Source organism: Vespa velutina, chromosome 6, assembly GCF_912470025.1.
Source record: "Vespa velutina chromosome 6, iVesVel2.1, whole genome shotgun sequence".
NCBI lineage: Eukaryota > Metazoa > Arthropoda > Insecta > Hymenoptera > Vespidae > Vespa > Vespa velutina.
In genome coordinates, this window is record NC_062193.1 from 1,916,191 (window position 1) to 1,944,002 (window position 27,812).

The 27,812-nt window shown below is 36.0% G+C and overlaps 2 protein-coding genes across 8 annotated transcripts in view; both read left to right on the forward strand.

Moving 5' to 3' along the window:
* LOC124950098 overlaps positions 1-21,018 on the forward strand; it is a 170,216-nt gene extending 149,198 nt beyond the window's left edge. For all 5 annotated transcript variants that reach the window (XM_047496317.1, XM_047496314.1, XM_047496313.1 and 2 more), the window contains 7 exons: positions 2,514-2,677; positions 15,625-17,341; positions 17,431-17,768; positions 17,971-18,122; positions 18,269-18,550; positions 18,642-18,821; positions 18,940-21,018. In XM_047496317.1, the coding sequence (XP_047352273.1) occupies positions 2,514-2,677; positions 15,625-17,341; positions 17,431-17,768; positions 17,971-18,122; positions 18,269-18,550; positions 18,642-18,821; positions 18,940-19,054 (2,948 nt within the window). In that variant the 3' untranslated portion in view covers positions 19,055-21,018. The remainder of the gene's footprint in view (positions 1-2,513; positions 2,678-15,624; positions 17,342-17,430; positions 17,769-17,970; positions 18,123-18,268; positions 18,551-18,641; positions 18,822-18,939) is intronic.
* A 322-nt stretch (positions 21,019-21,340) lies between these two features.
* Positions 21,341-26,839, forward strand: LOC124950109 (cilia- and flagella-associated protein 298). Of its 3 annotated transcripts, XM_047496366.1 has the most exons (6): positions 21,341-21,613; positions 21,716-21,863; positions 22,534-22,683; positions 22,805-22,890; positions 22,955-23,125; positions 23,683-26,839. In XM_047496366.1, exons 2-6 carry the CDS (start codon positions 21,725-21,727, stop codon positions 24,013-24,015), a joined length of 879 nt encoding a protein of 292 aa, XP_047352322.1. In that variant the 5' UTR covers positions 21,341-21,613; positions 21,716-21,724; the 3' UTR covers positions 24,016-26,839. The 3 variants fall into 3 exon arrangements, with proteins under 3 accessions (XP_047352322.1, XP_047352321.1, XP_047352323.1); XM_047496365.1 differs by having other exon boundaries at positions 21,341-21,863; XM_047496367.1 differs by lacking the exon at positions 21,341-21,613 and having other exon boundaries at positions 21,726-22,435.
* Positions 26,840-27,812: the final 973 nt, after the last annotated feature.

A 27,812-nucleotide genomic window follows, 5' to 3' on the forward strand; every position in this document is an offset into this window, starting at 1 on the left:
AGATCGCGCGAGAAAATCGAACGTCCTTCTGCCATCGTCCGCCTCGACTGAGGTTGGTGTTGCAGACTTATAAACGTACACCGGTTCTTATGGTAGTTGCACCGGTTTTAGAAAGAGATAGAGAGAACGTCATACAGTTTATGAGATGGATGGTTGGATGGATGGATGGATGGATAGATGGATGGATGAATGGATGGATGGTTGGATGGTTGGATGGTTGGATGGTTGGATGGATGGATGGATGGATGAATGGGTGGGTGGATGGGTGGATGGGTGGAGAAAGAGAGAGAGAGAGAGAGAGAGAGAGAGAGAGAGAGAGAGAGAAAGAAAGAGAATCCCTGCTCAATGTAGTAAGATCATAATTCTCGTCAGCCCAACTATATTGACGTTCGCAAATATCACTATGAATAGTAGCTAATTGACCTAGTTGAACCCTACTCTCAATGCATGCGATATAAATAAAGTACGATTACATGCGAGCATTTGATCGAGTATATATCGTTTATTAAGAATCGATAGGAACACACGCACACGTTCTCTGACCGGACATTACGCGCGAAGTCACTTTGCGAGATAAAACACGATTCTTGGGATCGACGAACGGTCCAACGTATGTATATATACATGCACTGATAACGAGATAAGAAGCACTGATGGCGAGAACGATAGCAACGAGCGTGTAATTATTCCATGACTGCTTCTTGTTTGATTTCTCTTAATGCTAACCCGTTTCATTCTTTTGATATATAAAACGATCTATAATGTTCGTTTTAATTTCTTTATACATCGATATAATTTAATTTCTTTATATATCGATATAAACAAATTGTATGATATATAATCTATACGTAATATTTTTCTTTAATTTTTCTATTAAGCTTTAACATTTTCATTCTTTTTCAATAATCTCGGTACTATTTCGATAGTTTTACAGAAGAGCAGAGCGTGGCTTTGGAGATCAGAGACGATAATTGACTCGTTAGACGAGCTTGAGCGAGGAGGTAGACGATCTATCCGGTAGTAATTAGCACGTCCAGGAAGTGAGCTTAATCGAGGATCGTTAATGCTGATACATCAAAGTTACGATAAAAATTGTGATTTGTTAGAGAAGCTTTTCGTTATAATTACAATTAAATGTTTAAAAAGAAAGAGAGGGTGAGGAAGACGGAGAGGCAGAGAGAGATAGAAAGGGAAAGAAAGAGAGAGAGAGAGAGAGAGAGAGAGAGGGAGAGAGAGAGAGAGAAAGAAAGAATGTGCTTTGTTTGTCGTGTATTAGCAGAATTATGCTTGGTTGAGTATGCATGCTCTCGAAAAAGGATCATTAGCTGTTATAAGAAAATCGACTCCATTTATCCTTTATCAAATTACATCGATAATCGCCATAAAGCGATTTATTCTCATCGCGTGCGTAAACTTAAAACGTATGTGTTACCCTACGAACGATTGAATGTATTTTAATTAAGCCCGTTACGAGCTGTATCAAATAACAGAAATAGTTGATATCATATTTTTATTGTAATAATTAATTCAGCGAATGATACACGATCTAAATCTTCTATTTCTTTCTTATTTGCTTTTCAGTTTCTTTTCTTTTCCTCTCTTTTTTTTTTTTTTTATTTCTTTATCATACAAACCGACTAAACAAATTACGAGATTAATTCGCATCTCATTATCACGCGCACACAGCTAAATTATTGATCTTTCCTACAGGGTTGTTTAAATTTAATTAATAATGTAAATGGAATTATGAAACTTATGATATACTTAATGAAAATTAACGAAATATTTAGTATCACTGATATGGTTGTTAGTAAATAATTAATTATCTACGTTATTTCTCGTTATGCAACGAAATAACAATAAGCAATGAGAGAACGTATGTATCTCGTAAATATGCGACAAGTTCGTAGAATCGTACGTGAATCGTTCTACTTTGATTCCCGATGTCGATCGATCTGGGATCCCGGACAGAGATCATGGATCTTACCAGATCTGGTTCAGGAGATCTAGGTCATCGTTGCGCAAGTCGTGACACAAACCGTCCAAACTTTTACTAACATCTGTAGAGACACATAGAGAAGAGCAACTTCTACGAAGAAAAATAAAAAATAAAAGAAGGAAACGAATTCTTCCCGAGCGATTCGTTTTAACTTCGTTTGCGTCATCAGCGCATAATATATGTGGCTGGAGGGGGAGGGGAAAAGGAGGGATCTTTTTGTTTCTTCGACATCAATTCTCGAAGTAGAACAAAAAATTAAAAAAAAATATTCGAGAAGATTTGTGCAATCGTTGAAATCATTCTTAAATTTTATATTTGTTTGTCCGAAGTCAGTTTTTTTTTTATCACATCGAATAAAAAGAAATTATTTCAATTAGTACGTACGTTAGATATTTTATGCAATTAAAAAACATATTTGATGGAAGACAAACAAATAAAAGAAAAGAAAAGAAATAATTTTCAAACAGTAACAAGCATCAACTTAATCAAAATATATTTTGTTCTTATTTTACAGACTATCAATTCCCGATCGATGTGACGGGAGTGGCGAAGGATCATCCGTTTCTCGAGGCGGACTCATTGCAAAGTCTCTTTCGGCGTTTACATGCGCTCAATCGCTGCGCTAATATGAAATTGGACACGCATCACTCACATCATAGTACAAGCCACAGCAAAAGCGTAAGTTTTGACTCTCTCTCTCTCTCTCTCTTTCTCTTTCTTTCTTTTTCTTTCTCTTTTATCTTACAATTAAAAAAAGATTTTTATCCTTTATCTCCGTGTCCTTTCAATGATATCATCACTAAGGTCTAAGAAGATATTAATAAAACTCGGACCTCTTTTCTTTGTTTTCTCTTCTCTCTCTCTCTCTCTCTCTCTCTCTCTCTCTCTCTCTCTCTCTCTCTCTCTCTCTTTCTATATCTTTTTTTTATGAGCTGTTTGAAAACGCTGAGTAAGTTAATGTCACTAAAGAGAAGTTCCGAGAAAGCTACCGTAAATGCAATTCTGCACTCGGTATTCTGTCCTCGAGTTTCCTCGTCATTGTCGCCTGCAAAAAGCGTTTCGTCTTCGTTATCGACATCTTTATCATCCCTTGCAAAGATCCACCGAGTATTATCATGCTCTCTCACTCTCTCTCTTTCTCTCGAACGAACGAACGAACGAACGAACGAAAAAGACTTTGAAAAGGGATTATTGGCATGCGTTCGAGGACGACGTTCCTTTCTATGACACGTTTGCAGATATGGTCATTGTAATGCGTAAGGTGAAGCTCTCTTCGCTCGCGCTATTCTTATACTTACTATCTTCTATGGATAGACCAACGAAGAAGTTGTTGGAATAGTAATCGACGTGGTTTCGCGTGACCGGTATATAACCGTTTCGTTAATTGATTCGAGCGTGTACGCGAGACCACATTTTAATGTCCCGCGAATATTAAATGTATAGTTACGAATGAATCGATATGATTGACGTTCTTCGATTTAATCTTTCGATCATTCTGACGTTTTCGCCATTGATTCGATTCAATTATCATTCGCTAGGTTAAGATCGAGATTTTACGTTACTCACGATCAGAGTATAAAAGGTGGAGAGGATCGATTGAAATTATTATTATTCTTTTTTCTCTATTTTCATTCTTTTTTCTTCTCATTTCAATGAGAGTTTCTTTATTTTTTTCTCTCTTTCTATTTCTTTCTTTCTTTCTTTCACTTGGCGTGTCTATCGATCGTATCGATCTCGAACTTCCTCGTGACGTTGCAGAATAATGGCACTTACCGTCGTTGGAGTCAGGCACCGTACGTAATCCCGACATCCGTTTTACAATCTTTCTCTTTTCTCTCTCTTTCTCTCTCTATGTATGTATCTATCTATCTATCTATCTATCTATCTATCTATCTATCTATCTATCTATCTATCTATCTATCGATCTATCTATCTATCGATCTATCTCTTTCTCTTTCTCTCTCGCTTCCTCTTCGAATACAACGAATCGATCTCGTCTCCACCGTCGACGCAGAAACGTGAAAAAAAGGCAAGTGGACGCGAAGTATACTTATGTTCAATAGATCCTCGGACTTTCATTCCCATAAACGAATCGAATGCGTGATGCCTTTAACGCACGAACTCCTGTACTTAGAGAGAAAGAGAGAGAGAGAGAGAGAGAGAGAGAGAGAGAGAGAGAGAGAAAGAACGAACGCAGTTGCAAGCTCTCACCGGAAGCGAATGTGCATTTGTAAGCGACGTGTACGTTACATGTATTCCACGTAGGAAAGACGTTTAATATATAAGAAAATGTATCTTCACAGTCTGTCTCTAACCAATGATCGTAAGAAATACCGTGAATATTTCTCTAAAGTTCCTAGAAGCGAGAGAAAGCACTCGCTTATGGTACAAATTACTTATTTGGCGACATAAATTTATTGCGGAACGTATACTAGCAGCCGTTACGAAGCGTAGCCATGGTCAATCGGTATGCTAAAGGGTTTTATGCGATACGCTCGCTGGCGTATAATCGGATTTACGTCGGTGGAAAATCGGCGTGGCTTCTCCATCTTTCTTTCAGCTATCCATTTAATTATGTTTATTATATTATACTATTATTATTATTATTATTATTATTATTATTATTATTATTATTATTATTATTATTTTTATTGTTATTGTTATTATTGTTGTTATTGTTATTGTTATTATTATTGTTATTGTTATTGTTATTGTTATTGTTATTGTTATTGTTATTATTATTATTATTATTATTATTATTATTATTATTATTATTATTATTATTATTATTATTATTATTAACAGTAGAGAGTAACCAGTGGTATTAATCTTTTTCCTCGTTTAATGCGACTACGAATGTATCAAATCGTTTGATAAATCGTGATTTAATGTTTGGTTTAAATTATTAAATGAGAAGGAAAGATAGAAACGATATCGATAATCTTAAAAAAACATTATTCAATATTTCACAGAAGAAGAATAGTCGTTCGTTGGGTATTTTGCAAAAACCTTTTACGAAAGTTTCTGCAAGGAGCGTTTTCGCAACGCCATCGATTTCGATAGGAAATCATAACGATTCCTACAAGCTATCGTCGTGGCCGTCATGGCGCTCGCTTTCACTCATCGACGAGCACGTCGCTTTGCGCTTTCCACTTGGCGGCGCAAGGTCGAGAGCAAGAACCAAAAGTAGGTATACTTTTTGAGTCTCAACTTGTTTGTCGGACGAAAATGGATCTGTCTGCATGTGTGTGTATGAATTTATATGGCTAGACTTATTAGTTACGATAGAGATCTACGGCGACGACTTTCGCTGTCAGCGAAATAATCCCTTTCTTCTTTCATAATAGTCATTTCTATATAAACTTTCGATCATTCGCCAAATTTATTTTTAAATTAAATATATTATGTATGTTTGACATTCGTTAAAAATATACTTTCCAAATCGATCGGAGAAATACTTACGTATTATATATCGATAAGTTATCAATTCGTTAATTAAGCAAAACATGTTGAATCGTGCCTGAATAATTATTTATCCTTCATACGTAATTAATCGTCTATTTTTTTTTGTATTTCAATTCCGATATATTTAAATATATGTCATTAGTTAATCAAACAATTAATTTATTTATTTATTTAAGATATTAATATCTTAAGTAAATAAATAAATATCATTGTATCTTTCGAATAATTTCGAGTATGTAATAAATAAAATAAAAGTAAAATAATAAATAAAGCGAGAGAGAAACGATCGACAATTGCACGAAACTCGTTCATTTAAGGAATAAGTAAAACAATATAAATTTGTTATAAGAATAAATTAATTTGTATTTCGCAGGGAAAGCTCGTTAACGTTGTAAGAAGAACTTTCATCTTTTGTACTGACACAAAATTGAATCGCCTCTCGTTGTCGTTTCTCTCTCACTCTCTCTCTTTCTCTTTCTCTCTCTCTTTCTCTCTCTTTCTCTCTCTCTTTCTCTCTCTCTCTCTCTCTGTATCTCTCTCTCTCTCTCTCTCTCTCTCTCTCTCTCTCTCTCTCTCTCTCTCTCTCTATTTCTATCTATCTATCTTTCTCTCGTCGTGGCAGCTGCAACGCTTCCCGATACCGCAACAATAATTGCGTATAGCTCGTGTATCATGTTATAGCCGCACGAGAAGCTTTTATCGACATAGGGAAAATATTGTTTCGCGATGAATAGGATGCCTCTATTAAATTGGAGTGCTTTCACCTTAGACCTTTCCAAGAGAAAGAGAGAGTGAGAGAGAGATGCTTCACTATACCACTAATCGAATTTACTATGGATATCCTAATCACTATCGTTTTTGTATATCTTACTGTATTATAATATTCTTAGCTATTATTCTTCCGATTAATTTTATTCCATTCAAATTCTCGACTTATACGTCGAGTCTCATATATATGCTTACACAACGCATGGAATAGTTACGAGTAATTATTTACCACGGGTAACATCAAAAACGGGCATTGTTATATACACACAAGTACTTAAACGTTTAAACGACCGACCATAAATCATCGAACACTTTACTTACTGCTTTCATACAGAAGTAACAGGTATATATTATTTCTTTCTATCATTTTATTTAAACGTTGATATTTAAATACAAATGAATATTCAAAAATGTTATAATTCACAGTTAAATTCATATAAACGAACTTATTATTCTATAACTTTTCTTAAGGTATATACATTTTTAATGATTAGTGAATAGCAACATATATAAATAATATATAAATAAAAATATATATAAATACATATATACATATACACACACACACACACACACACACACACACACACATATATATATACACGTATATTTACATGTGCACATTAGTATGAATAAAATGTGAAATGAAGAAAAGAAAATAACAAAAAAGGAAGTACGAACCGAAGAATTTCACGGACAGCTCATTAATTGGTGAACGGTTAATTACCGGTCAGACGAGTAGACCCTGTGCGGTAGCGATTCGTTATAAAATCCGGCTCTATTCCTTTCTCTCCCTCTGTCTCTCTTTATTTACCCTCATTTCCTCGAACATCTTCCTTCCTTCCATTACCTCAGGAAATGTTCTAGCACTCCCGTAATACATACGTACATATATACATATAGAATGCTTTCAAAAAGAGTAGGTAGAAGGGACGGTGGCACGTGTAATTATACGTAGCACCAGCTGAGCCACCACCGTTGATACCTGATAGCTAGAAACTAGTTCGAACGAACGAACGAACGAACGAACGAACGAACGAACGAACGAACGAACGAACGAACGAACGAACGAACGAACGAACGAACGAACGAACGAACGAACGAACGAACGAACGAACGAACGAACGAACGAACGAACGAACGAACGAACGAACGAACGAACGAACGAACGAACGAACGAACGAACGAACGAACGAACGAACGAACGAACGAACGAACGAACGAACGAACGAACGAACGAACGAACGAACGAACGAACGAACGAACGAACGAACGAACGAACGAACGAACGAACGAACGAACGAACGAACGAACGAACGAACGAACGAACGAACGAACGAACGAACGAACGAACGAACGAACGAACGAACGAACGAACGAACGAACGAACGAACGAACGAACGAACGAACGAACGAACGAACGAACGAACGAACGAACGAACGAACGAACGAACGAACGAACGAACGAACGAACGAACGAACGAACGAACGAACGAACGAACGAACGAACGAACGAACGAACGAACGAACGCACGAACGAACGAACGAACGAACGAACGAACGAACGAACGAACGAACGAACGAACGAACGAACGAACGAACGAACGAACGAACGAACGAACGAACGAACGAACGAACGAACGAACGAACGAACGAACGAACGAACGAACGAACGAACGAACGAACGAACGAACGAACGAACGAACGAACGAACGAACGAACGAACGAACGAACGAACGAACGAACGAACGAACGAACGAACGAACGAACGAACGAACGAACGAACGAACGAACGAACGAACGAACGAACGAACGAACGAACGAACGAACGAACGAACGAACGAACGAACGAACGAACGAACGAACGAACGAACGAACGAACGAACGAACGAACGAACGAACGAACGAACGAACGAACGAACGAACGAACGAACGAACGAACGAACGAACGAACGAACGAACGAACGAACGAACGAACGAACGAACGAACGAACGAACGAACGAACGAACGAACGAACGAACGAACGAACGAACGAACGAACGAACGAACGAACGAACGAACGAACGAACGAACGAACGAACGAACGAACGAACGAACGAACGAACGAACGACAGTGGGGAGTCGGTGGCAGACTGCAGGGCGGTCGTGCATTGCACCTGCGGGACGCGCATCTTGTCAGGGTAAAGAGAGTAGAACGACTTTTACATATACACTTACCACGACGAACTCGAGAGTGCGTATGTATGTCGTGCGTGAACGTTAGCTTACGGACGCTCTTTTGATTTGAATTTTTTTCTTTTTTCCGGTTTTTTGTTTCTGTGTTTTCTTTTCGTTTCATTGTTCTTTTTCTACCTTTTCTTTTTCCCTCTCTCGTCATTGTTACTTTTTATTCTTCTTTTTATTCTTTTTCTTTTTCTTTTTCTTTTTATATCTTTTGTCTTTTTCTGTTTTTGATCTTTTTTTTCTATTTTCTTTATACAAAGAGCTTATGATTTTCTTGATGCGTTATTTATCTTATTCATTTATTTTTTATTTGATTATATGTCTTTATCTACATTAATTTTTTGTCTTTATCTTGCAAAGTACTTACGTAGACGAAATTAATTATTTATCAGTGAATGAAAAAGTGATCAATCGTTTCTTTGCTTTTCCGTGTGATACTCGTTCGAATGTTTTCGGGAAGAGAAGAATGATAAGTAAATAATGGAAAAATTCTAGGAGAGAAGTTACGGTGGCTGATACCGGTAAACACGCGGTAGAAACGATTGAAACGGGGCACTTGCGTTCGTTCGCGCGAATTTATGGCGACCGGTTTGTTCGATCGACGAAGGAATGCCGGTTGTCGTTGCGCCTGTCAACCTGTTAACACGCACCAGCAAAAGAGAAGCTGAATGTCCTCTCTCTTTCTCTCTTTCTATCTCCTGTCCCCCCTCTCTTTCTCTCTCTGTTTCTTTTTCTTTACTACTCATCCTCTTTCTGTCTTTTCTCTGTTTCGTCTTCGGAGATTCGCGGCATTTTTAAAAGCAACAAGAGATGAAAGAAAGTTCTAACTTTACCGTATGTTTCCGCTTCTTTCCTACTCGCACTTCCCAATCATTCCCTTGCCCAAAAATATATAATTGCTTCTTTTATTCTCCTACGAGAATACATTTTTATTTTGAGAATACAAAAGAAGTCAGTCTACCGCGAATGAGTAACTCGAAATCGAGGAAGTTCGATTCTTTCCTGTTAAAGTCTCTGTATACCAGTCTTGAGAGACATAGCGCGAACTCATTCGTTTCGCTCCAGTGGATTCACTCGATATCGTTCTGTCCACTTTTATTGAACGGACTAAGTAGTTATTCGCTGTGTATTACACGAATCCATTACGTATACGTATTATTCGCAACAGAGCGAATAATATATTCGTCAAAAGGACGAAGTGAGAATTTTCTTTTTTTCAAATTATCGCGCGAATTTCCAACGTTTTTTAATTTCGCCAAATGATTTTTATTTTTTTTTCTCGTTACAACGTATTTACATTGTTAGAAATGATTTCCGTTGGTCCATTCATTAACGCAGAATAAATGTTCTCTCGTTTTAGAGGCAAAATAAGTATTTACTTACACATTTCTATGTTGGACCGTTATAACGAGGGTTTCAAGCTGTCGGATCTAGTTTTCAGTAGAGCACCGTATGTTTCAGTACGCACGCAGGCAAGCAAACACGTACGCATGCATGTACGTACATACGCGCTACCGACCTTCTTTCGTGTTATCTCGATTCAAACCATTAAAATTAACGTTATTTTCCTCTTGATCGATTTTTACCACGAATTTTGAAAGATCGATAGAAAAAAGTTAATTGTTATATGAAATAAATCTGATCTGATAGAAATAATAAAATTCTTCAACGTATTGCAGTAAGGTTATTTAATTTGACACGTATATATTTCAAATTGAAATTGATAGATAGTTGAAATCAATTGATACATACGATGGAAGACCAGTTCTAATTGAAATGGGAAGATATCAATTGATAAAAAGATAAGGGGATGAATCAATTCAATCAAAATTTCCAATGATTCCAATAGTTTCTTTCGAGATTGCACTTAAAGTTGTAAGGATTAAGGATGGGCGGTTTGCGTTGAGTAGACACGTATAATAAAACGCAAATGTTAAGCTTGAGGAACGAGCTCGTCATTTCACAATGCTTTATTTACCAGTCTCTCTCTCTCTCTCTCTCTCTCTCTCTCTCTCTCTCTCTCTCTCTCTCTCTATCTATCTATCTATCTATCTATCTATCTATCTCTCTCTCTCTCTCTCTCTCTCTCTCTCTCTCTCTCTCTCTCTCTCTCTCTCTCTCTCTCTTTTCCTCTCACTCTTTTTTAGTAGCTCGACGGTTATCACGCAGGGACGATACGACTCGTTGCAATTGCGAGGAGTGGTATCGTTAGTAGCTCGCGGGCGAGCTGCCGTATTACCATAAATTTCCATCGGATCGCTCAGAAGCCAATTAGCGTAAGTCACACCGAGATGAAGACCGCGATACGCCGTTTTACTTAAATCAAGCCAGCCGCAAGAACCGTTTGATCGTTCACCGTTTAATACCCGGCAAAATCCGTTCCTCGAACTCTCCGGTTCTCCTCTCTCGATCGAGAAAGGCCGAGGAACACCAACGCATGTTAGAAAAAGCCGAGCGAGTTTTATTCGATCGTTATAACGCGAATTAATTTCCCTAGAATTCGTGGCAAAAGATTATTTTTTTCAAACTAGATTAAGCTAATTAATACGTTCCTAACTATTATATCTTTGATCTTTTTTTTTTCATTTTTTTTTTCTCATTGTAAATTTCCTTTTTTTTCTCAACTTTATTCTACAACTCGCGGATGTATGAAATTATTAAAAAGAAATTAATATTTTAATTATCCATATTAGAAATTTTTTTGACGATGTAGGTTTAAAAAACGTACGTATCTCCCGTGACGAAAATTTTTATTTTTACATTTAAAGTTATTAAATCGTTGAAATAAAACTTGATTATCGTGGAACTTGTCAAATTTCGTGCGAATCAGATAATTAATTGGGAATGTTTAAACGTTTATTTAAGCGAACTCGTGTTACATCGTAAAATATACGTTTATGCAAATTAAAGAGTTCTTTAAAGAAACCCCCATGAAAGTGCGTAGACGTAACGTTCACATCGCGAAGCCCCGTTAGAAAACTGAATTTTCCATGCGTGGCGAGAGAAGGCGGGTACCTGTGTGTCGTGGATATATAAGGCTCGATGATTTCTCTCAACGAGAAAGCTCGACCGTTGAAGATAAAAGAAAGAGAGAGAGAGAGAGAGAGAGAGAGAGAGAGAGAGAGAGAGAGAGAGAGAGAGAGAGAGAAAGAGAGAAAAGAGGAAGGCCGACAGAGCACAGCAGACAGCTTGGCGTCGTCTCGTGAAACCTGGACCGGCGACGATTCGAGTTTGCTCGTCAGATCGACTCGTCGGGTCGACTCGCGGATCTAACGAAGAAGAAGATCCCTCGATCTCGATCCCCGTTCTCGATTCTCGTGAAATAAAAACTGGTCCAGGCCAATAAACGAGACAAAATCTTTTCTATATTCTCGATCAATGATGAACGTAAGAGACAACAACAATAATAAATAAATAAATATATATATATATATATATATATATATATATTTATGTGAAAAATTCTCGTATGATTCTCAAATACCTCTCATTACGGAATTCACGATCGCGAATGAAGAAATCCGTGGTCTCGAACAAGACTTGCTTGTTGCCGCGAGAATGCACGGAATGTCGATCTCTCGTAGGCTTCTTTGCTCGAAGACCAAGCAAGTCCATTGCTCGCAAAGAGAGATACCTCGACTTTCGAATACGAGAATTTCAAGCTCGAGAATCGATCGCAAGATCGTTCCATTGGTTCTCTTTTCTCGTGAGAATTCGTGGAGGTTTTTTTCTTTCAGAATTATCTACCTGTACGCCTTAACTCTTATTGCAATTCATTTCAAATACAAAATTGAAAATCAAAGATAATAATAATAGAATACTTTATAAAAGCCTATTCTATTATTATTTTTTTTAAGAATAACGATACACATACACACATACGCACATACATACACACACACAGTTTGAATTTGAATCTAACCTCCTACTCAGAAATTCCAAGAAATTCTTCTATTTTGATCAATCTCAGATATTTCTAAGATTTCAAAAAATACAAAAATTTAGGAATTATATATATATATATATATATATATATATATATATATATGCTATGTATATGTAGATATATTTTTTATTATCGTTATATCTTTAAACAATCCTTAAAATAAGAAGTATCATATTATTTTAAGATATGTATCCATGTTTTGGCAAACGAAAAATGATCCTTTATCGTGAGACATTATCGCATTTACGCTTCAAGATCCGACGACTTGCTTTCGTGAACTTCGAGAGGAGCCATTATTAATTCGCGACGGACAGACCTCGTTCTTTCTTTTTCTCCTTTCTTTCTTTCTCTCTCACTCTCCTCTCTCTCTCTTTTCTCTCTTTTTCTCTTTCTTTATAAGATGAAAGAGAACGCTTACGCGTGAGAAGAAGAAGAAGATGAAGACGACGAAGACAACGAAGATGAAGAAAAAAATTTTTCCCGGAGCAAAAATATCTTGCGAGACGGCAAAGCGGAACGATCCGTTGGTCCTCCTCCCTCACACACGCACCAATTACAGTACCACAGGAGCGAAGTTTCAACTGAAAACGAAGTGAAAAGCATAAAATTAAAATTCGGAGGAGGTAGGCGCGACTAATTTGTCGGTTCAGCCCTTTAATGAACCGCTAAGTTAATCTGGGTCATCGTACGAGAGAATGTTTCTAAATTTATTTTCCTCTTTCTCTCTCTCTCTCTTTCTCCCTCCCTCCCTCTCTTTCTCTCCCTCTTTCTTTTTCTCTTTTTCTTTTTCTCTCTCTTTCATCTTCGTGGTGACTTGCCCATAATAGGATAATATACAATTTGCAACAGCCTAACGAGTACGAATAGTGATACGAACAGGATCCTCACAAATTTCAATTACGTCAAATAGAAATGGAGAAAAGAATATTATTATTTTCGATATAATGACGACAATAGTTGAAAATCTGAGAAAAAATATTTCAGGAAAAATATTCTTATTGATAGTCTTCGTTGAGTTTCGTTGTTAAGAGGGATTCTCTATTCGTTTATATGGCACCATTACGTTTGAAATAATGGGGGGAATCGTACCTTAACGGAAGTGACGTTGTACGTATACAGGTATGCTTGTGTATACACTCACACACGCATGTATATCTATCTTTTATATATGTATCGTATGTATTTACGTGGGGCGATACGGCTCGTTGAGCGGTACGACTCGTTGCGGAAATAACTCGCGTGTAGGAATCGTCGCGCGTTAAAACGCGTCTGAACGGAAATGCGGATAGTATATTTGTGATCATAATCAACTACTACAGGATATACTATCCATATGTAGTTATCAAAGAAGATAACGTTTTTTTAGAAGAAATTTTTGAAAGAATAGAAAATATTTCATAAACTTAAAAAGAAATGCATTTTCTTTGTTAATGATTTTCCATGGAAAAGTCATTAAAACAAATATTTTGAGGAGATAAGAAACGATTAGCTTTTTCAAAATCTGGATGTTCGAAATCTGAAGTATGAGCCATAATGAAATCACTTTATTATAGTATACATTCTATTTTTTCAAGTTGTTTACTTAGGTTACTTTCATCATTAATGACGTACATACGCACACATATACACACGCATGTATATATAAGATATATAAGATATATCATCATGAAACATCAGAAGACTTTATTTTCGTAACATATGCAAAGTTTCGATAGTTCCGCGAGAGAAAAAGATTTGACATAATAGGATACTCGTGAAGAGTATCAAAAAGCCGTCGACGACAAGCCACGTTTGAGAAACGCATTGAAAGTTTCGAAAAGTTATTTTCGACGAGTGAACGAACGAACGAACGTACGAACGTACAAACGAACGAACGAACGAACGAACGAACGAATGAACGAATGAATAAGCGAGGGTAGCGAGCGCTTGCTCAAGCTGATATCCCGTTTCTGCAACGACGATTATTTTTACCCAGCGTGGCCCACATTCGAGGACTTCGATTACCTCCGACGCGTAATCGAATGGCTCTGCATCCATACAGCTGACGTGTATCCAGCAAAAAAAACCGTTCATTTTTAACATCACTAGGGCTTATATTATCTTAACTCAATTTACACACATGGATACCTATTTGATAAAATTATATGGAATATATTAATAATTCGATACAAGATTTGGCTATATATATATATATATATATATATAGTCGAGAGGTTGCAGACGATATATATATAGTATATGGAAATTTATTTATTACATATATAAAAAAAAAGTTATATTAATTTATAGATTTATTTATATATTTAAATTACGATTAAATAAAATATATATTAAAAATTCTTGTCAATGAATAAACGAATGATTAGATGATATTAATACGATGTATTAGATCGAACATCACGTAAAATCGTGAACTTTCTTGAGCAACGTACACAGAGGAGGTATTGTATTATTCCACTTTGATTCGACAAAGGTGTCGTGTTTTGTAACGAGAGAACTGCGTTGGCATAGTTATTAGGAAACCGATCGATCGTCGTCTCTTTGTCGTTTCTCTATTATAACAAAAGGATATACCACGTTCTAAGTTCAATAGTAGAAGCAACAAACATTTAGGCATGGTCATATCTAGAAAAGGCCATCTCTCTGTGTCTTTGGGAGATATCCTTTAAGAGGTCAATGACGGCTCGTTATGTCGTTAGTTTCCGTCGATGGTGCAAGAAGCAGGAGGAACGATAAATCGGGTAATCAGGAAGACGAATCGGGCCGAAGCGAGAGCTCTCGCTGCTCGGAAGCGCCCCGCGGGCAGATAATTACCGGAGGCCGGTCCGTAGAAAATCAGGAATGCGACCGAAAGAAACTGCCATGATGTCATAAATATAAAACCGAGCAGTCGTTTATTAACGGCTCATTAATAAAAGTCCTTAAATGGATATGTGTAAATAAAAGAGACAAGGGGGAACGTTCACTCGTAGCAATAGAGTTCGAAGGACGTTTTGTCGATGATATTTCAAAAATGAATTCAAAACGATCACGTATGCTCCTATTATTGTGATATTTAAAATATATGAGTCGAGTAAAAATTGAATTTCATATTTGTAATCTTTTGTATTAACTTTAATGGAAAATACAAAAAAAAAAAAAAGAATAAAAAAGAAAGAGAAAGAAAATTTCTTGATTAACGTCCCTGTATTAACGATAATCTTTATGTTTTTATAATTATAGGGTGGTGGCGACGATTCCGACGAGGATACACAATGCGCCTTGAGCGAGAATTGGACTTTCGAGAAAAAGACGAGACGGTGGTCTCGTGTGGGTGACATAACACAAGCAAACGTTGAGAGGTTGCAGACGATAGCTGGACAGACGGTACAATCGGAGGAGGAATCCCTACAGGATCGGTTAGAGGCTGAGGAAGCTGAAGATACGATGTTAGAGAACTTGAAATACAGTAGCCTGCCACCAGGTACGATGCCGGAGGAGATCAGTCCGAGATTTCGCAGGACCGGCTCGGAGAGACTACGAGATGGAGCGAAGGCCATACTAAGGAGGGTCGAGTCGCTCAAGTCGCGTCGACGCAAGCGTCAGAATCGTGACGGTGTCGTGATAAGCGGGCCGCAAGTACTCGACGTGATGTCGATGCAGCAGAAAATGAAAGAGTTGAATTGCGTTGACGTTTCACCAACTGGACCGGCACCGATCACTTTTAACGATCATAACATATCGAGTTCGCCTCTTCACGTTCCTGGCTCGCCGGTGACCTTACCACCTTCACCTTATCATTTACCACCTTCCCTTCTGGCAAATGCACCGAGCAGCCCGTTTGGTGATGATTCCTCGAGTTATTGCTCGGATGGTTCGCAAGGAGGTGGTCCGACGCCTACGCCAACGCGTACAAAGATGAATCGAGCACGTAGATTGCTCCATCGTGGTAGAGACGATCAAGGAGCATTGAGTGACTCCGAGTGTCAGCCAACCAGTTGGAGGCAGAGATATTTTCGTGATGCCAATAGCAATCACGCAAAAGTATTGGAATATGTCTCTTCTCATCCTCAGAGTCCAAAGGAATGTTCGCCAAAGGGTACGCCTATCAACACACGTGGTGGAAGCCTCAATCTTGGGAAGGAGTCACAAAGGTTCCGTGATAAGTTGAGTCAGGGTCAGGAAAGGTTCAAGGAAGACAAGGTCTCGGTTTTGAAGCGAGAGGATAAGATGCACAAGAGTTTCAGACGTCGTGACGATTCCAACAGGGATGAAAAACCTTTGTCGAAGGACGTCACCGTTTACAGGGACAAATCACACTCAAGGAGCTCAGAGTTGGGCGCTAGTCAGGAGAGCAGCTCCACCGTGGCGAGCAGAGATTCTGATCAAGAGGAAGATTCTCCGAGGCACAAGGTCACGGTCGTCAGGTGGCATAGCTTTCAAAGAGGGTCTCTATATCCGGAACCACTCGATCCTCTTTGTCCTCGAGCTATGGCTTCTATGTCCTGTGGACAGTTATTGGTCCTTCGAAAATTAGCATTACTCAAACTAACGGCATGCATGGAACGTTATTGTCCTACTCATCGTACCGGATGGAATTGGGAATTACCAAAGTTTATCAGAAAGATTAAGACCCCAGATTACAAGGATAAAACTGTATTTGGTGTACCTCTGCTCCTATCTCTTCAAAGAACTGGTCAGGCTCTACCGAAATGCATACAGATTGCTTTAAGATGGCTCAGGGCTAATGCTCTCGATCAGGTTGGGATTTTCAGAAAGAGCGGCGTCAGGTCGAGAATACAAAAATTGAAGGTAATGACCGAAACCCAAGGCGATAATATCAACTTTGACGGTCAACAGGCCTTCGATGTAGCAGATCTGGTGAAGCAATACTTTAGGGAATTACCTGAGGCCTTGCTGACGAACAAGCTTTCCGAAACTTTCATCGCTATCTTTCAACGTAAGATCTTTATCTTTTTCATTTTATATTTTATCTCATTAAATTAATCATTTCCGTGGAAAAATAATCGTTTGATTTTTATCACGTAGATGTACCTTTGGAACTTCGACCGGACGCCGTTCAATGTGTCCTCCTCCTTTTACCAGATGAACATCGAGAAGCGTTGGAAACCTTGCTCGACTTCTTGAACCATGTCGCCAACAACTCGCTCTACAACCAAATGACAGCCTCGAACCTGGCCGTATGCCTGGCACCGAGCCTGTTCCACTTCAACCACAGCAACACGAACGTGACCAACAGGCCGAGCAGCGTATCCCCTCGTAGGAGAAAGACCGTGGGTAGTCCCGATCCGCGGGAATTGTCGGAAAACAAAGCAGCGCACGACTGTCTTCTGTATCTGGTCAACATGCATCGTGAATTATTCATGGTAAGACGCTCACCGGCGAAATGTTACGCTCGTTGCCGGAGCGTGTCATTCGTCGTTCGAACCATCGATCCCGATCGTGGTCGAATCCAAGATGGAAACACGTTCTCACGAATCGTGAACGCCTATGTATAATCCTTCATATATGTATATCCAATACCTATGGAATATATATACTATATTCATTCTTCTTCGTTACTCCCAGGTCTCATCGGATATGCTGACACAGTGTCACTTCAATTACATGGAAGAGAGCGTTCCGGTCGCCCTCGAAGAACTCGGTTCTGAGCTCAATCAAGATTGGAGGGGATATCTGAAAGCCTGCACGACTGCGTTGTTGAAGGAAGCATGCGAGAAGTGAGTGACAACAACCTTGTAATAGTTTCTCATAAACAAGAATCTCCTTTCGATTTAACTTCGTTCCTTCATTATCATCTTGAAAGGTTACGAAAGTCATAGAATTTCAATCGGCAATATTATATAAATTATGTTTCTTGGTATAGAAGTCGCGGATGGGTCAGCGTTAATAATCCTGCCGATAGCAGTGTCGACATGGCTTACAAGAAAGTCGGCGATGGACATCCATTGCGACTTTGGCGAGTGTCGACCGAGGTTGAGGCACCACCTAATGAACTTTTACATCGTGTCCTGAGAGAGAGACACATTTGGGATCCGCAGCTTCTCAAATATAGATTGGTCACCGAGTTAGACAAGAACGTGGAAGTTTTTCAATATGCAACTGGGAATATGAGTCCTCTTCCTGCACGGGATTACTGCGTGTTAAGGTATAAAATATAAAACAAGTATTATTGAGAATACAATCGATCAAGGAAAAAAACGAAATATATTAACGAATCCAATAAATCTTTATTACAGATCCTGGCGGTATGATCTTCCGAAAGGTGCATGTGTTATCGTTGAAACGTCGGTGGAACATCCAGATGCACCAGTTATGCTTGGTGGAACTCGCGGAATTGTTTTAGCTTCGCGTTATCTTATTGAACCATGCGGTAGTGGAAAATCACGTATCATGCATTTGTCTAGAGTCGATACAAAGTAAGTATGACGTGTAGTTATGATTAATAACCACTGTATCAAGCATTATCTATCTTTTTTTTCTTTCTCTTTCATTTTTCCTTTTTCGATGTTAATTTATCGTTCATTCATATTACAGAGGACGCACACCCGAGTGGTACAATAAAAGTTACGGACATATCGCCGCGCTTCATCTCAGCAAGATTCGCAACAGTTTCAAGCATACCACCGATGGACCGGAGACCAAAGTTTGAGACGAGTATACCGTGCAGTGTGCGACGCTGCACGGTGCTTATCCATTTTATCAAGAGACCGGGAAGACCATGAAGGAATCATGACGATCCAATTTTAAGATTACGATCAACGAGGACTGATGATAATTTTATTATATTAATAGATTAATCCCAAAAGAATAATAATAATCGTCATCGATCGCGAATTTCATTGTTTTATTACGTCCTCGTTGTTGATACGTCAGAATTTATTTTTTATCGAAGAATACGATATTTTGAAATTAGAATGAACATCGACGTTGCCAATTATTTAAACGATAAAGAACATTTTACGAGCGTAGATATATTTAGACTTTTAGATGGATGTTCAACCTTGTTCGAGATCTTACAAATTTTATGTGTCATCGATCGACATGGAAAAAGGAGGAGCGATCAATGGCTATAGTCTATTTTCAGACGAAAGTTGTTGCCTATAAAGGCGACTAGACCAATATAACGATTCGAATTCGTTTGTTAATGTTTGATCATCTAAAGAAAAAAATAAAAAAAAAAAGAAAATGGAAAAAAAAGATGAATATTTTTGAGTACACCGTCTCGTATGAAGAACGTATGTATATGTGTATATATATACACATACACACACATACATACACACATACACACACATGTACGTATCTTCCATTTGATGAAATATTAAAAGTTTAATCGAAGACCATTTTGGATTTATCGAAACGGTCCTTCGTCAATGTGTATTCATTGTATAGCTTGTAAGTAATTCGAGAACTCACGAGATATTTCGATATATTTTTTATTCATTTTCCGGACCAAATGCTAATTTTTGTATTGTATCATATCGCCTCATATCGCGTTTAAATATAGATATATCACGTCGAAAGAAATTATATTCTTATGTAAGTATTACACAGATACATAATACGCGTAAAGAAAATGGATGTATAAATATCGTGTATGTACGTATATATGTATGTATTTATAGGTGTAAGTTTTGTTGATTTAGGACATTCTGATCAAAGTGCATTCTCGCGTACTTCGTTACATGTTCGCTAATTATAATTATGTTATTGTCATTTCGCGACGAGCGTTAACCAAAAGTGAATTAAATCGATGATATGTATTTCGGAACTCGATGTTTTATTATCGATATGTAAACGTACATTCGCACAATGCATGACGCTTATTCGAATTTCGTCGTCTGGAATACGATAACGAAGAGGAGCCGTTTTTGAACTCGCATGTCAATCTGATACTTAATGTTTACAAAAAATCGTCGTTTTATGACATGTAAAGGCACTATTCACTTGAATATGTCCATTAATCGTAATATACGTTATCGATAGAACGGAGCCAGAAAAAAAGAAAAAAAGAAAAGAGAAAAGAAAAAAGAAAATTGTTATTGAAACTTTTATTTACATTTGATAATGGTGTAATGAGAATTTTTAGAACGTATGCGTGTAATGATGGCATAGTAGGTAAATTTAGGGACCATCTTCGTTTCGAGCCTATTATCAAATGATCTGTGCGTAAGACATATTTCCCAGGAATAATAAAGAAAAGGAAAAGAAAACAAATCCATATTTTAACATAATATACTAGTCACTTACATTAGTTTAAATTGTACGTTCGATAAATGTATAGATTTCTCTTTCGTCTTTTTTTTTCTTTTTTTTTTTTTTAACATCATCTCGTCAAAGATATTTAAAAGAATATTATTATAATTATTATTAAGTTTATTGTTGCAATTGAAAGAAGATTATAGAAAACTTTTTTCGACAATGATTTCGATCATCTCGCGAACGTCGATACTGTTTTTAAATAAAGTGAAAAATCAAGGTGCAAAGGTAGTAAAAATGAGCATTACATTTTCCAAAAATATGATATTATAGAAATTCTATGATACGAACTGTATGTATGTATATGTAATAAAATTATTGCGTCTAAAAATAAAGAAAAAAAACAAAAAAAAAGAAAATGGAAGAAGAGAAAAGAAATTTGGAAACGTGATAGAAAGAACGTTGTATTTTATCGTGTCTGTAAAGTACATGTGAACGTCTTTATTCTTATAATCTATGTTCCATTAGAATGTACATATGTATATTACATGATAATGAAATGGAATTATATATTCATTAAATGGCGATTCTTTTTGTTAACGATGTTTTTATCTTTTGTTTAAGCTGACATTCGTTTCTTTTATATGACCTCTTAACCTCCTGAAGAGATGAATAGCAAATTATTTTTATCCTTATCATAAGCTCCCATGAAACTTATATGATTTTCAATTAACACATACATAGATTCTCGAAAGTGACGATAGTTTGTTCAATGTTACGAGTTACTATGGAGATCAGTGATAGCACGTTTGTCGCTGCCATCGCCTTAAAAATCAAGCAAACGTTTGATTCCCATTCACGATTTTGATTCTTCGAATCTATACGATACCACTCGGCTGTCATCGATAAGAAAAAAGAAAAGTTATTTGAATTTAATTAAACGACGATTTTTAATTAACATTAAACAGAAGTCTCGTCTAATTTGAAAATTTATTAAATCTTTAAAGACGTAAGTAATTATATAACTTTTAAAATCCTTATTAAAAATAAAAAATCTTTAATTTCGTGAATTTATGTTCATCCAATTGGATTTTATATTTTGAAAAACTAGAGAAATAAAATGGTACGACTTCACGTGAAAAAGGGCGATGAGAGTCAATTCCTTTACGAAACACATGTCGATGCTATGGTGGAAGACGTTTTATACGAGGTCACCATAATTTACAACGGCCGTTTGAAAATTTTAAGAATATGTTACGGTAATCAATCTTGAGAGAATATAATTATAATTATTCTTCAGAGAAGAAGAATCGTATCGAATATAAGAGTGTAACAACACATTGCGTTTTCGAATTACACAACGTTAATTTACAACAACAACGCTCACTGTAGATAACGTTATAATTCATTCACACGTATAAGATCGATGATTTCGTTTAAATTTCTTTCAAAAATAAAAAAAAAAATAAATAAAGAAAAACACATAATACGAAGATCTACGTGCCGGTAAATAAGACCCTACGGGAATTTTCTTATCATTCTAATAATTTCTTTTTCCCCCATATTTTACCAATAGTTGCATTGATGTTCGTTAACATATATCTCTAAGAGTCCTACTAAGAATATTAACGCGAGAAATCCATTAACGATTATCTTGGAGGCTTCACCTGCTGTTTGTAATAAGCCGCACGTAATAAGAAGTCGAGTTTCGACTTTATGAACCTATTCATTCTCGGCGCCATGTGATATTAGTCACACGTCTCGCCGGGATAATAATTATTAGTTGGTGTGTTACGCTTAATTGGCCTTCGTCCGATTCTCTCTTCTCGTTGTACGTTTTATTTTTTCTTTTTTTTTTTTTTTAATAAATAGACCATACATAAGAAAGAAAGGGACATAAATAACGTGAAAAGAAAATGCATTTCTTAGAAATCGAGGATCTTGCTAAGCATGGCACAATGTTACCACCAAACATAATGGGACTTACGGAGGAACAAGTTGAAGAGCTTAAACTCAAAGACGAATGGGGTGAAAAGTGTGTACCCATGGGTGGATGGACATTTAACAAGGATGGTGTAGGTACGTTTAGTGATCTTTTCTTATTTTTCTCATGATATATATCATTTAATGAAAATTACAAAAAAAAATGTCAGATTCATTGAAATGCAATTATTAAATTTATCATTGTATTTATATATAGGTCGAAGGAATGGCCGTCAACCGAACGAGAAAATGCAACAGATCTTGAAGAATACCGTGGAAGATGCTAGAGCCATGATATCTAAGGTATTTTAATGGATCGTTAAAGATAGATACGGTCGTTTAAGTTGACATTCCTTGCGTTTCGTAGAAATTGGTGCAACAAGATAAACTGCTCACGCAGAAAATCATTCAAGATGCGCTCGATATACTTAGGGGAGCCGTCACGATAGTTTATCCAATGGGTTTACCACCTCACGATGTTATACGCCAAGAATTTGAGAATACCGAGAATCTTACTGGAACTCAAGCCTCTTTAGAGGTAAAATTATCGATTATATTGAGATCATCCTTTTTTTTTCTTTTGTATAAATTAAACATTCTCTTGATTGACGTCTTAAAGATTTCAAATTCTATTTTTTTCTTAATTTATTTTTCAATGTATGAAATTTTATCGATCGATTATATTACTAGAGTATACATAAATACATACATACGTTCTATATTTTTCGTTAATATACAAACGTAAGCGGAAATATATACACTCTACATATCGACAACCTTGCCTCGAGCAGCACGCCAGTGTTTACATTTCTTATTGGTCTACGGCAACGATCGTTGTACGATCATTCCCTAACCAACCTTCATACGGTAAACATGTATTTTCGAAGAGCATTCGAATTCAAGCATTAAAACTTGATATAATTTTACAGTTCTATTTCATATTTTCTTTATAATATTAAAACGTGAAATATTAACACATAAGACGTACTTAGTTATAAGCATAAACATTTTATCCTTCAATTGCGATGTATTTTGTAATGCGTTTTTATCTACATGATGAAATATCTTTTCCTTCTGTCTCTTTTTCCTCCTTAGGTAATAGACATAAGTTTAGCGCAGTTATGGTTTTCCGGTAAAGAAATGATACAGGGAAAAAAGTTGAAGAACTTCTTAGGCTCAAACGAGAAGACGAAAGTCATCGTGAAATTGCAAAAAAGAGGAGCTGGTATGCCGGGACGAGAACCTTTGATGTCGGAAGAGGAACGAAAGTTATTGATGTTGCACGCCTACAAACGACAGGAACAGATTAAGGTAAGTACTTCTTATTTAAAAAAATTTTTTATACATATTTTTCTCCATACGTCTACAAAAGAAGCATTGCGAGTCTTAGTCCGTTCACCTTTGAACGATAAGCTGTATAATATTTAATACGAATTTCTTGATTAAGTTGGTACCTAACTTATCGACCATATAGATATATAGAACCCTTAGTATCGATTTTATTTCTCGTAACTACCCTATAGCTATTTTTCATCAAGGTACGATGTTACCATCGAAATCGAGATGAGTCACGTTGATACGAGCAAATGCTAACGCTACTCTTTGAATCAATCATGCGTGTTTGCTCTTAAGATGCCCTTTTTAAAATAAGCTAAGCAGATCTGAATGTCTTACGTTTCTTATATATATATGCATCGAAATAGCATACAAACAAACTTGTCACGTTTGTTTTTCTTTTTTGTCTTTAAACTGAGCTTAGTTTTTGAACTCAACACAGAGAGCTTATATAAATAATTATGTTTGTATTCCCTTTACGGGAAATCACAGATCCAATTATTACTATTTTATTATTATTATATAATTATTCGAATTTACGCTTAGAAACATAACATACATATATAACATAACACAACATATATTGTTCGCTCCGTATTAATAAGAAAAGTCTGAGAAAGATGATATCAAGAAGGATTCTTGATCTTACGTCATCGTCGTCCATTTTGAAAAAGTTTTATTAATACACCCCTATCCCCTATATCCTTCTACTCGAATTCTTCTCAAATGATATTTATTTTTTGTGTATTTCAAATACAACGTTCGTTTTCCTTCTTTTATAATGTGAAAGAAGATAAAAATAGAAATAGAAGAAAAATCATTATCACAGCATCTTCGTCGAAGATTGTTGAAGAACAGTTTCTAGGAAATCAACCTACGTACAATAACGAACGAACGTTCTTAGGACTTTTTCATTGAGCATCAATCAATAATAAACTTCTCGTAAGGGAGAAAATATTACGAATTGTTTAGAATGATATTTCTGATAACTAATTTTGGTACATTATTTTTTATTTATTTTATAAGTCAAAGAATATCAAATGTACTCTCTATTATCTCTCAATTCGACAATCACTTTAATTAATAATACGTAATGCATACTCTCTCTCTCTCTTTCTCTGCAATTTGCCTTTGCATCGCCCATCGTCAATTAATTTCATCTCATTACTCCATGAAATTAAGCGTTTTACCACATCTCTAGCTTCACTTCCCCATGCTCTTGAATCGAGGGTGGAAGAGAGAGAAAAAGAGAAAGAGAGAGAGAAAGAGACAGAGAGAGTACCATAACAAAGATTTTCTCGTAAAACGGTCACGTTTTCTTGGAGCCACAAGGGAAATTGCCAACTCGTGAATCTTCATGAACGTCACGAAAGAGGGTGAACCACCAAACTATTAGGTAAAGCTAATTATACATATTTCTTTTTTTTTCTCTTTTTTTTTTTTCTAATCTTCCCAGCAATACGTAGATATTTATATAATCTTGATCATTCGGGTAGAAAACACGTAATGTTTTTATAGAAAGCTATCACATCGAATGTTTCCTTTTATCTCCTCTATAAAAAATTTATTTCCTCAACGTTTACTATAAAGAAACAATATCTTTCGACAATGTACAAGTTAAAGTCGAAGCCGGAGTATACAATGTTATGGTTGGAATATTTTAATTACATTTTTAGAGAGGTTCATTAACCATTTTCGATCGATGCTTTGAAAATGTTCACGCAGTTTCACTTTTAATTTATTTATTTTATCAAAATTTAATGTAACATTTGTTTTTGTTAAAAGAAAATAAAAAAAAGGGAAAAAGGAAATATTTAGAGACGTGATCTTGTAGTAAAATTGACATCGTGGATTGCTAATTTAACTTAAAATTTCTTTTGAGAAGTTACGCCAAATCGATTTTTTTTGACTCTTAACTCCACTGCGTATAATATTTTATGGGAGCCACGTAGAGTATGAGAAATCAACTAATTAGAGGGCGGAACTTTGCTCGGAATATTATCTCTCTCTATCTGTCTCTCTCGCTCCCTCTCTTGGTGACGTAGGAAAGGCTAGTTCGTTGATATGTATACAAAGCAGCTATTAAAGTATAAGTGTTCGCACGATCTATAATAGAAAGCGATGGTATTGCGATATTGATCAAAGAGAGAGAAAGAGAGAAAGAGAGAAAGAACGAGGTTCGAGTTCTCTTTTGTGACGGACGACCGAACTCTCGTATTAATAACGCTATAATGATTTTAGTCGAAATCTAGACTAACTTTCCTTCAAAATTTTTTTACCCATTTACTCTTAATTAAAACTCAGACAAAGCTATTACATGACTCACCAAAAATAAATGAAAGGTTTTATTTCTTTGATATATATATATATCAAAATAAAATCTAATCTCATTCAATTAACAAAAAAGAAAAAAATAAGTAAATTAATTAAATATTTTTTTTAAGTCAATTTAAATAGCCTTTTGTAATCCATCAGATTAGATAGTAAATAATTCATCGAATGTATGTATGAAGAAAATAAAAAAGATCAATTAATCGATTTAATTTGCATTACTAATATTAGATTTACTTTCTTGGCGATTTAGATCTCTCTCTCTCTCTCTCTCTCTCTCTCTCTCTCTCTCTCTCTCTCTCTCTCTCTCTCTCTCTCTCTCTCTCTCTCTCTCTCTCTCTCTCTCTGCAATTGTCAGATTAGCAACGACGACTCCTGATATCTCGATGTAAGTACATGTCTCTCGGAGAAATGCAATTGACAGGACACACTCGGCCTCGACCCACATACGTCGCGTGCTAGTGACGATATAAACGCATTTATTTCGATTTTTTCGCTGGTTAAATCGATAATAATACAATAAGATTAATATCGACGTAACATTTGTCATTGAAATAATGACAGTTTTGTTGGAAATATCGATACAGGTTTTTACACGACTAAAATTTTTTCTTATAATTATTGTAAAAATATATTTTCTGTAAATAACGACATTTTCGAATTTCTTTTTTACAGAAATTCTTTTACGGAAATTCTTTTACGAAATTATTTTACGTAATTCTTCGTATGTTAAAATTTTTTCAAAAAATTTATCTAGAATAAAAAAAAAAGAATATCTATCCGGAGAAAATCATCGACATAATTTCATTATAACTTTAACTTTGAATTTAATTAATCGTTAATTAAATCCGGTGTATCGATCTGCTCACGCAACGTAATTACGCATTGAAATATAATCGTTAGTCTGTTACTAAGAATATCACGATAGGAAGCTATAGCAAGCGATAATTTTCTTTCCTTAATATTTTAATTTCTATAAATTGTTAAAAGGATTAGGAGTATTTAACAACACTGAATCTCGATCTGACGACACTGAATCGATGTTGTATTGAGTGTATACACGAAATCGGTAAATTGAAAGGATTCATCAATTTGATTCAATTCAATTAGAAATAGGCTAAATGAGTTTTTAATTATTTAAAAATTTATTTTATAGCATGCGCATCATAGATTATATTTGAAGATTATTGCAGTAAATTTTTAGTGGATCGAGACACGCAAGTAGTCACGTAATATCGTTTTCCAAGCTTCTCACGAAATTCAAAAGTAAAAGAAGAGACTACTTTATCCATAAGATGCAATCTATATCTTCGTTTACGTCGATGTAATATCTCGTAACAGTAATTTGAGTCTAAACTTAAACTATCAAGAAATATTGTCGATTCATCTCTCTTTATCTTGAAAAAAAAAAAGAAAAAACAAGAAAAAGGTAGGAAAGTAATAATATTAAAAAATAACAATCTAGAATAAACAAGAAAATATAATTTTTCACTTTCCAATAGTAAGTAATAGATAGTATAAATAATAGATAAGTGATACAAATTTAAACAAAAATTTTT